The following is a 15,787-nucleotide window of genomic DNA, read 5'->3' on the forward strand; positions in this document are numbered from 1 at the left end:
AAACTATAATACCGTTAACTATGAATTAATCCCCCAATGGGCCATGTCATCTGTAGACGTCGAGCTAAATCTGGATATGAAGCTCTAAAACTCATTGAATAACATGGATAAGAAGTGCAATTTGGTGTCACTATTTCATCCACATTGGCCGGTAGGGAGGTTAACACTAAATAGTCAGTATAGGGGCAATTTATACTCCAAATTAAAAAAAAAAAAAAATTAAGCATTTAAGCATATTTCAAATCAAATTATTTAAAAAGCATGCCAGAAACACTACTTAGTTGTTAGGGGGTATGGGATCTGCTTTCCATTAAATGATTCATCACCTAATCAGAATTTCAGTTTAAGTGGGATTTATTGTATTTTCAAAATCTATAATTCAGCTGGTAGTTTCAACTTTCCAAGTCCAACCTGCTTCCAGTTATGGTATCCATCTTATTTGGTTGTTTCCATTACCAGTAGATTTACTATGAAGGATCACCAGCACAATGGTGGTAGATCCACTACATATTATGATTTAGCAAACAACACATTGGAAATTAAGTCATTCTATCATCAGCTTTGTAAGATGGCTGCAGCTATATTATGATGATTTTCATCTTTTAGATAAATATGCAGCCATGGCTTGAATAGGTTTCACCAGGCAGCTGCATTGTAAAAGAATTTCAGATTAAATCTCTGAATGATCAATTAACAGAGTAAGCATACTACATTTCAAATGGATTCCACTGGCATGGAGATTGGTTAAGTGATAGTGCCATCTGATTCAAGAGATCTCATAAGTTGTAATTCATTAATTTAATTAATATAAATATTGTTATAATTTTATGTTAATTCTGCTTTAGGTTTGTATTGTTTTTTTTTTACCTTAACCACTTGCTCACACAATATCAGTATGCTGTGAGTTTTTCAACATTTCTTGTGTGAGAGGTTTGATGTATAATAGAGGAAAAATGATTATGCAAATGAAATATTGAAATCAGTTGCCAGCCTAGTTAACTGAGTGAATAGCATTTCTGCTCACCAATAAACAAGCTGTGCATGTGGGTTTCAATCTGACTGTGGTAGGGATGTTTGTCAAAGATGATTTTGCCACCTAATGTGTGACTACTATCCATCTTATTAAAAAAAAAAAAAAAATTTGAAAAATTTACTCAACAGTAATTTTTCAAGAGGAAAAATGACAGTGTTTGGTCTCTAGAGCAGAGTTCCTGGAAAAACCTCTAGTGCATCTGTGCATACCTGAGCATATTACTATCTTTCATGGGTGGGATTCACATTAAAAAAAACATACGTCAACAAAAAATCTCCTTGGTTTTTATTTTTTTTTTTTTTAAGAGTTAAACATAACATATTTAGGACAAGTTTTGTGTATAAATACATTTACAATAAATGACTCAAATAACATTGCACATGCTCATTAGATGAATGTTTTTATTTTTATGGTACCCCCCCCTCCTCAAAAAAAAAAAAACTTTTTACTTATATGTTAATTCAGTAAGTAACATATTATTATTATTATTATTATTATTATTATTATAACAGTGTCTCCATGGAGTCAAAAGACTCATCGCAGGGGGAACCCCACGTTGACACACTAACCATTATTTACACAATATACTATCATACTTCTCCTTAAATTCATTCACAGACAAAGCATTCACAACCACCTCTGGTGACACATTCCACCCCTTCACAACCCTCCAAGTAAAAAATCTAGTCCTAACACCCTTGTTAACCACACTCTTAAATAATCTCCAGGGATGGCACCTCATTCTCTTCCTTCCTGCACTGGTCTTAAAAATGCCATCAGTATCAATCCTGTAAAATCCCTTTAATAATTTATATGCTGCTATCATGTCATATCTCATCTCCTACGTCTATCAGCTAGTTTTTCAAGCCCACAGATCTTCAATCTATCCTGGTATGGAACATCCCACAGACCTGCAGCAATCTTTGTAACTCGCCTCTGAATCCTCTCCACCATTTCTTCATCACCAAGAAATCCGGGTGGCCAGATCTGTGCACAATAGTCCAAATGCAGTCTTATTAATGCCTTATAAAGTGGAACAATAACTTCCTTATCCCTGCTTGTTAGTATGTTCTTCAACAACCATGTAATTTGATGTGATGTTTTGGCAATCTTTGCAATATGCCCTTTAAATTTAAGTTCTCTCTCCACAATGACTGACGCCCAAGTTCCTTGCCTTGTCAACTTCTTGCAGTTCAGTTCCTTTAATATAGTAAACAGCATGTGATCTCATCCCCCCCGAAGTGCATCACCTTACACTTAGCCACATTAAACTGACAGCCATTTACTTTAGTCCGTACTGTCAGCCTATTTAAGTCATCCTGCAAGATATCTACATCATCTGAATTGACTGTCGCTCTTCCTAATTTTGCATCATCAGCAAACAAGTGGATATTTCCTTCAAAGTATTCCCAATATAAAATCCCTGATGAAGAAATGGTGGTTTGCATCATCAGCAAACAAGTGGATATTTCCTTTCAAAGTATTCCCAATATCATTGATGTACAAATTAAACAATAGAGGACCAAGCACTGAGCCTTGAGGTACACCACTAGTCACTTGCCTTCTCCTCTCCTGAACTCAACTCCTCCATAAACCACTCTCTGATATCTATCCACCAGCCATCCTCTAATCCAAATCACCAGCTTCGGATCCATACCCATTTACTCTAATTTATACAACAGAGTTCCGTGTGGAATCTTGTCGAATGCATTTGCAAAGTCCAGCAGTTTCACTGAGTAAGGATCTCCTTTATCCAACTCTACTGCTACTTTATTATAGAAAGTAAGCAAGTTACTGAGGCAAGACCTACCTTTCACAAGACCATGTTGTCCCTTATAAAGTATCATATTACTGTCCACCCAGTTCTGAATTCTGATTTTTACCAATTTCTCCAAAACCTTAACCACCACTCCAGATATATTGATTGGTCTATAATTTGCAACCTCAGTCTTGGAGCCTCCCTTGTGCAGTGGAAGTGTTTTCCCCTGTTTCCACTCTATTGGTAATTTACCAGAACTGAGGCTTAAATTAAACAGCCTGGTTAGAGGAGGTGTTAATTCTCTTGCACATTCTCGTAACACATGGGCCAATATGCCATCTAACCCAGAGTGACATTGTTAACATTAAGGCTCTGTAATATGTTAAGCACCTCTATTTCATCTATCTCTAGACTCTCATCAGTCAATGACACATTTGACACTGCACTATCACAACCAAGATGGTACACTTTTGCAAAATGATCACTAAGCAACTGAACTTTTTGATTTGATTCTTTTATTTCTCTACCATCAACACTTTTTAAAGTAATCTTTTCATTATTCTTACTTTTACTTGCCACATAGCAAAAGAACTCCTTAGGGTTTCTTTTGGATTCATCAACTAGCTTCTCATAATTAGCAAAGAGAGCAACCATACAAGTTGCTCTCTTTGCTTGTACTGCTCATGGGAATGCTCATCACCTTTTCTTTATACTTCCTCCACAACCTTTTCTTTATCTGCAACTCTTGCTTAATAATATTATTCATCCATCTTACTCCTACTTGATTTCTCCTTCTGATACAGCTTTCTTTAAATACTCCTTGACAATCTCCCATGCACCATCAACATCTCTCCCCTTCAAATTCTCATGGCATAGCATTGCTGAAAGCTGACTTCTCAGCTTGTCGTAATCACCAGCCTTGTAATTCCACATATACTCCTTCTTAACAGAATATTCAGCATATCTTACAATCTCCCAGGTCAAGACCACATGATCGCTTTCCCCAAGTGGAGACAGTGTAACTAAATTACTTATTGATATGTTCTCCGATGTTATGACCAGATCTAACACTCTCAAATCTCTTGTCCCTTCCATTACATGATATCTCAGGTAGTTACTCTTAACAACTGTATAAACTCCATTTCCTTTGTTCCTTGTGACCACTCCTTCTCCCAATCTATGTCCCCAAAGTTAAAATCCCCCATAATAATTACTCGACCTTCACTCATCGTTCTAATTTGCCAATACATACCCCTTGGATTATAGCAACAACTGATTACATATTTCAGTAAATATATTTTTAATAATATATTGGATTAATTTTGTGGGATCATTAATAAATACTGTGTTAGGGCATACAGGTATTATGGAGCATTAATATTATTTAATACTCTACCTATATTACAGACAACAAACATTGATATTATTACAGTTACCTGTTGCATGAAAGTTTCCCAAGTTTCAAAATGGCCTTAAAAATAGTAACTTATTATAATAGTTTTCTATATAATTTTATACACTTATGATTGTTATATATAATCTGTGTGTATTTACTTAACTGTCTGTTTTTTAGGATTTAGGAAAGTATGGACTTCTTTTCTACAATGCACTTTTTATGATAATTCCTCTGACTACTCTCTCCTGGTATACTGGGGATATTACGAAGGTGAGTCATATTTATATTACCTCTCACTATAGAGAACACTGGTATTGTAAGCTTGTGCTATAACAGACTGCTAAAAATCTATGCCCAAAGTTCTATAGTAGCACCAATGGTGTTTTAAAAGAAATTTGATGTAGCAAATCTTTTCAGTATGTGTAATGCACTGTTTTACCTTTGAGCCCTAAAGTTGTATATTATAGTGTGAGTTGATTTATTTATTAAGAAATACGTATATGAAGCAATTTATAATTTTCTGTTTTGCTTCTTGATATAATAACCTATCATTTTTGTGATTAACTTGCATTCCTTCAGTTATAATTTATATTATAATACTGTTGTGTAGCAGCTGTACACACACACACTCACACTCACTCACTCACTCACTCTGCTTGGAAAGAAGTTAATAGACACCCCCGTGGGCAAGGTACATCATACCATGTAATGAGTCACATGTTTGTAATCTGTATAAATTGGGGGAATATGATGCTCCCAAGTTGGTGTAACGGTGTCCAGGTGAAATGGCTGTGAGAAGGGAACTGACAGAGTTTGAAAGAGGCATTGTAATAGGATGCTATGTTGCAGGCCTATCTATTTGGCAAATTGTTGACAAATTGGGTCACCCCAGGTCCAGTCAGTGATACCGTACTGAGATGGAAGTGCAGGGAGTCAACTGACCCAGCACACTCACTGAATGTAACCATAGGGTGCTGTGAATGATAATATGTAAAAACTGTCTTTTCCTTTCTATTTTTCTTTCAAAAGCCTTTTGCTTTGTTTTCATCATCCATTCTTCAACAACACAAGTGGTTGTGCTGATGAGATATATCATTTAGTTTATGCTTTGTATTCCATTTAATTACTGACATGTTAACAAGTCAAGACCAGTAAGGAGTTAAGATTGAAGTGGTGATAAGTAGTAATCCAACACTTGGTGATAGTGAATAAAGTAATTCATATTCTGATACTTCTCTCAAGAAGTTAGTTCTGTGTAGACAAGAAATGGAAACCATTTTTTTATTCCCTGGTGTATATTCCTCAAGGGGTGTATACAGAATGCTGTGATAGTGTTACACAATTAAGCATTATTACTAGTTTCTGATCAATAGGTTTTCTAAATTAATCTGTTGTTTGATAGATCCTCACTGTATTTTCCATTTCAGTCTTCTTCTGAGTGCTGTTGACTACTTATCAGTACTCAGTACATTAAAGATGCCAAGAAATTAGATTCTTGGTTTAATCATTTATCCAAGATAAGCAAACACTGTTTGTGCATGAAGCATCTTCTTGACTGAGCTGCTTGTATATAGAGGCTAATGACATTACATCAATTGCCTTTTCATCCCATAATGCAAAGCACACAACCTTTCAGATGTATATAATGCTATGCATTATGGGAAGGACCACTACCCAGACCAGTTTAGATCTTTATTAAGGTACCATTAAAGTGCAGGAATGCTCTCCAAAAACTGAGTGATCTATAAGATCACTCTAAATCTCACTGGGTGACCCAAAAGGATCACCACTGAACTTGTTAAATTCTTATATTGGTATAAGAGTGCATCCCACATTGCTTGATCGCTTCAGGAAGGAAGCAAGCCCAAACACAAACATTAAAATGTCATTAGGTAGAGCCAGATCCAGAAGTAATAAATTTTGAGATAAATGGCAGGGTTACCTCTCCAAAAACTCTGAGTGAAGTATAAGATCATCCCTAAACTCAACAAACTCTCATCAGCAAATCTGCCCAGTGACAGGCAAAAACCTACCACCAAACAGAACTGCTCTACTCTCCAGAATTAAAGACAGACATTATTAAAATGTCATCAGTGGGAACCAGATCCAAAAGAGATACTAAAGTCAAAGTGATGGAGTTCATATATATCCCATATACAAGTAGTGAAAAGGTGTATCACCTTATTAAAATACTCTGGATAGAGCTAGTTGTAAAATAAGGCAATTAGTGTTAGAATAGAATGCTAAGGTAATTAGTACTAAGGCAAGTAGCCTAGTTGCGATGATACCCCACGCTCCAATTTTTTTACTTGCACTTGGATAAAGGATTAAACAAGAATATAATTTCTTGGAAGTTTAATACTAGTCCTTAAAAATGTTATAAAATAGCCATCTTCCTACCTCCAAGCTTTTTTCTTTTCCATTTCTTTGCATATGAGACAACCAGATACCCAGACAAAAAAAAAAGCTAGAGAGGGGAATGAAGTCAATTGCTCATTCAGTGCTGTACTGAATAATTTATATACTGTGTAGCTTTCTAAATATAAAAGCACCCGAACATAGTTATTGGAGCCTCATATCTCTGTTGGAATTGACAGTATCCTTTGGTTAGAAAACCTCGGTTCGTTTAAATTTCATCTAGGACAAGAAGAAAGACTTTTTCAACTGAAAGCAAATGAGCTAATTTCATATGGAAGTAGCAGCATTTTTTTTCCTAGAAATGTGGGTATTTTATTTGTAAGACATGGAACACATTCAAAAACAACGACACTAATTCATTCGATGTGCCACAATACAGACTACAATGTTAACAATGTCCAGACGGACCTTCCCTGTGATAACCACTTATCGGGATGGAGAGGGAATTCCTGTCAAACAATAAATAAAAAAAAAAGTAAAATCTGCAAGAACAAAAGAGTTTCCCAAAGAGTAAAAGGAATGAGGCAGAACTATAAACCATTTACACTAATTGGTCACTGCATTGACAAGAACAAAAGAGTTTCTCAAAGAGTAAGAGGAATGACAGGCAGAACTATAAATCATTTACACTAATTGGTTACTGCAGCTTCTTCTTCCTATCATGAAATATAGGCCAAGTGTCCTTTTTCAGTCTCATGCCATTGCTTTTTTGGTCTTCCAATTTTTTCTCTTTCCATTTATTTTATATCTGCATAGTAGTTTGGGCAGTCTGCTATTGTACATTTGATTTAGATGTTCTATTCATTTTTGTTTATCTTTCCTTATATAATAATTTATTGGGTTTATATTTGGAGAATGTATAATTTATACATTTGTTTCATTGTCGCATTTGATATATTCAGCTGTTTTTTAATTTCATTTCTACTGTTTGAATTTGTTTTTCATCCTTCCATTTCTATTGTCCATGTTTCACTTCCATATAATAAAGTTGGTTTAGACAGAACATAAATATATAATGTGTTTTTCTGATTCTGATGTGTTTTTCTACCAGGAAGGGCTTAAATATATTTTTTATTGTTACATTTATTTTAACAAAATTTGATATTTTAATATCTATATCTTTTTCATCTTTATATGATAATTCACATCCCATGTATTTGGTATGGCATTGCTATAGGATTACCATGTCAATGTAGCTATGCTGACCATAAGAGCATGACAGTAAAATTTGCTGAGTTTAGAGATGCATATATTGAGTTGTTAACAAATTAAGTGAAAACATCAAACATAGGTATAATAATTGATTATTTTGGCAAGAATCAGATATAAATATATTTCTGGACCATCCTTAGAGACTTTTCTGCATCCACTAAAGCTCTTTGGGACATTCTCACTATACTTTTCGCAGTAGAAGTTGTATTCCTGTTGTTAGTGCCTCTATAGCGCTGTCACAAAGATAATGCAACAGGCTGCCTTTTAGGCTGAAAAAAATATGGTTTAAAATCCCTTATACAATTGCAAGAAATGTTTATGATGGCTTTTCAAATAAAGGTGAATTAGTTAGTCTCTTACGGAAATGGAAAGGTGTAATGCGTTACATTTATTAATTATTCCATTTTCTCCATTTGTTATTTTTTATTTATTTTATATATTAAAATTAAAATAAACTGTCAGTTATGACAGTTTATTTTAAGGGTTCGAGCGTGCAGCCGTTTGGCTGGAGAGGAGCAGATGCACTAACCACTTGGCCAACCTGGGCTGCAGTTAGTAAACTGTCGCAACTTTTAAAAACAAATCTATTTATTAATATATCATCATCAAATTCCTGCCATGTACCCACAAGGAGTGTACAGGATATAATAGTACTACATGAAAAAATTATATCATTACTAACTTCCTATCTACAATTTCCCTCCAAATCAGTCTGTTACTTGTCAAGACTCCAACATTATCAGATCTTATATTTCTATCGTCTAAGGCACTTTGTACCGTATCAATCCACCTATATCTTGGTATTCCTCTGGGTCGTTTTGCTGCCAACCTGGCAGAGAACACTTGTTTTGCTAATCTTTCCTCGCCCATTCTGTTTAGGTGACCATACCACCTCAGATTAGCTCTGCTAATGCATTCCTGGATGCAGACAATGTCAAGTTCTTTCCTAATATCTTCGTTTTTAATATGATATTGCCATTAATTGAATCTGTTCACGCCTATAATCTTTCTCAGGACTCTCATATCTGCGGTCTCTAGTGTTTGGTCAAGTGTTTTACTTCTGACCCAGCTCTCAGATCCATAAGTTAAAACTGGTTTGAGCACTGTCTTGTATACAGCTAATTTAGTGTTGCGACTAATTTCTCTCTTATTCCATATGAATTTATTCAATTGACTTCCCACCATACCAGCTTTGCTGATTCTGTTGTCTATTTCTATATTTAATTTTACCATATTCAGTAAAAATCGTGCCTAAGTAGCTGAAATGTTTTATTTGTTCCACAGGTTCTCCATTCACAACACAGTTAACATTTTCAATGATTCTGCCTATTTTCATTGTCTTTGTCTTTTTCTTGCTGACCTTCATACCATATCTATTACAACAGCTATTCAATTTAGTCAGAGAATCTTGCAGACTTGTAGCAGATTTATTTAGAAGTATAACATCATCTGCATAAAGCAAAGAGCTGACATTAACATCTCCAATTTTGATATCATGTTTAATACCACTTTCCTTCATAATGTGATCCATATAAATAATGAATAACAGAGGGGATAATGTACATCCTTGTCTCACACCAGATTTAACATTAAAATATCTTCCTGTACTTCCTTCAATTCTAACTGTTGACTTACAACTCAAATAAAGACTAAGTATTGCTTGATATAATGCCCCATTGACACCATATAACTGCAGTGTATTGAATAGCTTCTCTCTTGGCACCTTATCATATGCCTTTTCCAAATCGACAAAACTTAAATACAAATCTTTGTTATATTCCCATGCTTTCTCGACTATTTGTCGTAAAGTGAAGATCTGATCCTGACAGCCTCTGTTTGGCCTGAATCCAATTTGTTCTTCACCAAGCTTTTCTTCCACAATTCTTCTCAACCGTTTCTCAAGTATACTTGTATAGATTTTGCCAGGAACACTCAGTAGGGAAATACCTCTGTAATTCTCACATTCAGTTTTATTTCCCTTTTTATATATGGGTACTATGAGAGCTCTACTCCAATCATCGGGAATTCGTTCCTCTGTCCAGGCTTTCTGAACTATGCAGTGCAGCCACTGTAAGACTTTTATACCACCATACTTCAGCATTTCTGGTCGAATATCATCTATTCCTGCTGCCTTTCCACATTTCAAGCCTTTGATGGCTTTTTCTACTTCAAGTATGGATATGTATTCCTGCCTGCATGCCTGGTCAGTGTTTTTTACCACTGTGCTGTCATCACTGCTTGTTTCATTTAGCAGTTTTTCAAAGTAATTACTCCATACTTCAAGGATATCTTTTATTCCAGTTTTTATGTGACCTTTATCATCTCTAACTCCTTTTACAGCACTCTTTCCTCCATTCCTAAGCTTCTTCAACAACCTCCAAAATATTTTGCCACCTTCTTGATATTTATTTTCTATATTCTTGCCAAAATCCTCCCATGACTTTTGTTTAGCTAGTTTTACACAGTGTTTAGCATTCTTGCATTTGTCTCTATATTCTCTAAGAGCGCAAGCTGACTTATTTCACAGGAACTTTTGATATGCTTTCTTCTTTTCCTTCACTGCCTCTTTAACTTCCTGTGTCCACCAGGGAGTTCTGATTTTTCTATCCTTGCAGACAACCTCACCACATGCCTCTCTGGCTGAATCAATCAATGTTTTCTTCAGAGTTTGCCACTGAATCTCCAAGGTTTGGTTCCTGTTCTCAAACTCTTTCATTTTTTCTTCAATAATCTTTGTGTATTTTAGTCTACAGTTCACATCTGAGAGCTGCTCAACTTTTATTCGCTTTAAAACTTTCTTACATGTCATTCTTTTCAATATGAAATTCAATTTTATCCTGCTCAAGACTAAATAGTGATCACTTCCAATTTCAAATCCTCTGTACACTCTGGTGTCCTGCACCAGGGAGAAAACATCATCACTATCAACAATAACATAGTCAATGAGACTTTTCTTATTCCTAGCCTCTTCTCTCCATGTGAATTTGTGCACATTTTTATGTTGGAACATGATGTTAGTAATAACCAGTCCATGTCCTGAGCAGAAATCCAACAGATATTTGCCATTATTATTAGCTTTGCTCTTTTCTCCAAATTTTCCCAAAATATTTTTGTATGTCTCACAATCATTTCCTACTCTGCTATTTAGATCCCCAACAAGGACCAACTTTTCATTTTTCATTGTGTCAGTTGCTATTTCTAAAGCATCAAAAAATTTCTCCACTTCTACCTTAGCAGAACCTTCTGTGAGACCATAGGCACAAATAAGTCTCATTGTCAGTTCCCCATTCTCATATTTGTCCACATTACTCTACTTGAGACTGACTGCCATTCAAGAAGATTAGCCTCGTATTTTGTGTTGAATACTATGGCTACTCCTTCTTTTCCTTGATTGTCATTGCCTGAATATAACATTTTGTATTTATTGCTCAGAAAGATCTCACCAGTTTTGGTCTTTTTTGTTTCAGCTCTATTTCTTTGCCATTCAGGCTTCTTACGTTGATAGTACCGATCTTTAACTCTGGTGATGTTGAGTTGGGGTTTGTTTTCAGATTTCAGATTTGTTCCAGTAGCTGACTTTTCGCTGTTCGCCCCGGTTAAACAAGGCCCCCGTTGTTTTCGCCCTGGCGAAAACAAACGGGGGCCTTGTTTATCCGGACGATGCCCCAGCTGGCATGAAATTTTGTCATGTTGTACCATCATTTTTTATTTTGGTTTAATCGATAAGAATACAATTTGGTCAGCGAAATCCCAAATTGCCATCCCATCCTCGTTCGTTCAGTATCCAAGTAGATACCCAACACGGTGCACCATGAGAAGGTGAGGATTGGACATTAGGTCAGAAGCCCTTGTCGGTTCTCCGTATTCCTTAAAGGCTATGTGGAGGTCTCCTCTCAGTTATACAGCTTTGACCCTTAAGCACCCCTTATTAATATATTACCTTTATTAATGTATTAATTATACCCTTTCCATTTGTTATTTATTTTGATATATTAAACTAAACTGTCAGTTATGATTTTATTAAAATCATAATAACATTTTAAAATTAAATAAATTGATTAGTTTTGTATTTAGTTTTTTTTATAATGTTTTGAATTTAACTTTCCTTAATTAATTTATATACATGAGATAATTCAGCTGCATTCAGTATAATGATTCATAGAAATGGTATAAGAAATGTTTTTTTTTTCAGGCATTTTTGTACACAGGATGGACTGATGTAATATTTGTTGGGGCCTTTTTACTTTCCTGTTTAATGGGATTTATTCTAATGTATTCTACGATATTATGTACAGCACATAATTCTCCTTTGACAACCACTGTTGTAGGATGTTTAAAAGTAAGTTTCAAATGTGAGATCTTATTTTTATTATAGTTATCAGTACTTAATTTAAGGTGGTAAATTAAATTATTAATACTCCTAGTTCTAACTGAACTTAAATAATAACCATGAAAAGCAAACAAAGAGAAACAGATTATGTGTAGATAAAGGAAAACTTCTTAAAGCATTCCAGGTTCACTTCATAAATGTAACCTCTATGATCGTCATTTCCAGCTAGTCTGCAAAACCACACCTACTTTTTGTATAAGAAACTCAAATATCAGCTTCTTTTTCATCTCAGTTTTACTTAATCGTTACTCATCTCAGTTGCACACTATTTTTTGACTCTTTTTATCTCAAAAGTGACCCTTATGTATACTCACATCAAAGCTTCCAACTGAGAATCTCTTCATTTTTTATCATCTTTGAGTAAAAATTTCTCTCTCCATCCCATTCTATCATTTATATTTATTATATTCATTTAATGTCCATATTGCTTTCCTAATGCAACAGCTATTTTTAACTTTTATTATATTTGATTTTCTTTTTTTAAATGTTGATTTTTCTCAAGTCCATCTTCCTTAATAATGAGATTATGTTCAAAATCCAACTGGTTTTTCTTTTCTTATTTGCAGATCATGTAATTTATGAATCAACCATGTCATATGTTCACTTTCTAATTTTTCTCAGAATGCTCATACTGTAGCCTCTAGTCTTTGATGAACTGTTTTATATCTAACCCAACTCTGAGATCCATAAGTTAAAATTGGTTTGAACTGTCTTGCTATTTTAGTATTTTTTAGTATTATACAGCTATTTTAGTATTTTCACTAATTTCTCTTATTCCATATACAAGGTAGCCATAATTAAAAATGGGGTGTTTGGAGCCCTGTAGCAAAAAATGTATTGGATGTAATTCAACCAAACTTGGTGTAAGTATACATATATATACTCTGGAACATGGGGATTTTATTTACAGAAGATAAAAAATAGTACAAAATTCTGCTGCCAGGAGATATTTGTGGAATTTATATCTCCCCAGATAATGTGGAATGTCATCTCTTGTAATGTAATGAGAGTATTTACCTTGATGGATTTGTTGTTTTTGTTTCATTCTGGGTGTCTCCATGAATGCAGATCACAAGGTTTCCAATGATGGTGATCTTGGGTCATTCTTCTCCATTTGTTTCCTATCACTATGGTTAGAAAGTCTTCTCATCTAGTTGGAGTCTACTGAGTTTTCTCTTGGTTGATCTTGGATACCCGTTTGTGACATAGTAGGTCCACCTGTTTTCTTTGAGTCTTGCAATATGACCTGCCCATTGTGCCTTGTTGTATATATGGTTTTCACTACTTCTTTTACTCTGGTTAATTTTCTGATAGTTGTATTTGTGATGTGGTCTTTTTCACTTATCCTTAAGATTCTTCTTTCTATAGCATGCTGGATGATTTGTAGACTAAATTCTTTTTGTTTGGTGCTTCAAGCTTCACAGGCATGGATTGAAGATGGTAGGACACAACTCTTGAATATGCTAGCTCTTATTTTGATATCTAGTTTAGGATCTGTGATTATGAATTTGATACGATTAAAGGAGGGACACACAACTCTTTCTTTTTGATATTTCTTCAGAAATATCATTGTCCATGTTTATTGTTTGATCAATATGTGTAGGATTCTACACTTTCTATGGGGAAATTATTTAGTTGGATGGTATGGGTATTTGTGTCTCATCTATTTTGTTTTGTCAGTCTGAACTTTTAGTCCTGTTTTATTACAGGCATCCTGGACTTGATGAAGCAAGCATTGTTTCAAGTTGCAGAGGGTCTTGAGCTATGTTATATCGTCTAGAAACATTAATATTTGGAGAAGCTCTCTATCAATTTTTCTTAAAGTGCTTTCAGAGTACAGGTAACCCTCTTATAACGTGGTACTTATACAACACGGTTTCGATATAACTCGGTTTACAAATTGTAGTAACCCTTGTTCAATGTGGTACTTATACAATGCGATTTTGATAAAAACACGGTCTACAAATTGTACTAATCCTTTATCTTATCATATTTTATTTTTTATCACTGATTTTTTACCAGATGTGGAGGGGTGTTGTTGGGAGGAATCCTGACCTTAATGCGAATGGGTTGAAATTATTGGACTTCTGCTGTACTAACAGCTTGTTCATAATGAATACCTTCTTCCAGCACCAAGAAGTCCATAAATATACCTGGTACAGGGACGGATTGAAAAACAGACCTATTTTCCTCAGAGCTAGACATTCGTGTGAGGAGAGGGACAGAACTGTCAACTGACCACCACCTTGTTGTCTGCACTCTACGTCTTCAGAAACCAGATGCTACCATCAATGCTGGTAGGCCTAAGCAGCTATACTGCATGAAATGGGAGGCATTGGAAAATGAGGCTGTGAGGAAGAATTTTGCAGATGACATTTCCTCCAGGTTCAAAGAGATTCCGAAGCATACTGCAGATGTTGAGGAGGAGTGGGAGCTGTTTAAAACTGCTGTCACTGCCTCTGTGGATGAGGCAGTGACACCTCACTGAAGTGACAGTGAGGTGTCACTGAGGCAGAAAGCAGCTTGGTGTGGCGACGGGGCAGTGAGAAAAGGACACCTTGGTGGAACTAAGAGGTCCAAAAAGCTGTCTGGGCAAAAAAGGAGGCCTACCTAATATGGCTTAGGTTCAGGTCACCTGAGAGCGTTTCCGGTACGCTGAGGCACGAAAAGCTGCTGCCGAGGCAGTAAAGACAGCAAAGCAGAAGGCTTGGGAATCCTTTGGAGAAAGATTGGACTCAGCCTATGCAAATGCAAACAAATTATTCTGGCAGACCATCCACCACCTGGGAGGGAGGAAATCATGCACAGCAAGGGCAATTAAGCTTCTGATGGTGCACTTTTAACAACCGAGAAGGATATTCATCACAGATGGAGGGAATACTTTAAGAGCCTTCTTAACTCAGGTGGTCCAGCAGTTGTGAACATCCAAGAGGTGCAGATCGGACGATGACTAGTCTCACAGCAGAAGAGGTCCATTTAGCAATAAAATCGCTAAAATCAGCAAGGCTGTTGGTGATGATGAAATTCCGCCCGAAATGCTAAAAGCCTTCAATCGAGACTGTGTTCTTTGGTTGACTCGAGTGTGTCAGGCTGCTTGGATATCTGGGCGAGCACCAAAGCAATGGCAGATAGGCATAATAATACCAGTCTTCAAGAAGGGAGACCAGAGAGATTGCAGCAACTATTGTGGCATCTTTCTGCTCAGCTTGCCTGAGAAAGTATATGCTAGGTGCTTGGAATTATGTAAAAATTTTATTTTAATAGTAATGACCACATAGAGGGCTTTTGCGATATGGTTGAAAACAAAATTAGCAAATTAATTGATGGGGAAATAGATTTAAATTAGGAGGAACCAGTACAATTAACAGATGACATCGAACCAAATGGCAGGCAAAGTTCTGCCGAAGATTTTGATTGTGATGAATCCGTTAAAGAATTCAGTTTAAAGAAATCAGCAGAAGGATTGGACTTGGCAAGAAAGTTAGGAAGTTATTTTACGGATAATGATCTCTCAGTGGAGTGCTCTGGAAAATTCATGAGACAGTTGGATATTTGTTTAGTTCCATTTTATGAACTTAA

General features: G+C 35.6%; 1 protein-coding gene across 1 annotated transcript in view; it reads left to right on the forward strand.

Annotated features, from left to right (window-relative positions):
- LOC150095155 (solute carrier family 35 member D2-like protein) overlaps positions 1 to 15,787 on the forward strand; it is a 173,193-nt gene that overhangs the window by 121,312 nt on the left and 36,094 nt on the right. The window contains exons 8-9 of the mRNA XM_090411219.1: positions 4,366 to 4,458; positions 12,011 to 12,157. Coding sequence (XP_090267345.1) covers positions 4,366 to 4,458; positions 12,011 to 12,157 — 240 coding nt within the window. The remainder of the gene's footprint in view (positions 1 to 4,365; positions 4,459 to 12,010; positions 12,158 to 15,787) is intronic.

The sequence above is a fragment of the Typopeltis vanoorti genome, chromosome 21 (genome assembly GCF_054136105.1).
Source record: "Typopeltis vanoorti isolate ZY-2024b chromosome 21, IOZ_Tvanoo_1.0, whole genome shotgun sequence".
Lineage (NCBI taxonomy): Eukaryota > Metazoa > Arthropoda > Arachnida > Uropygi > Thelyphonidae > Typopeltis > Typopeltis vanoorti.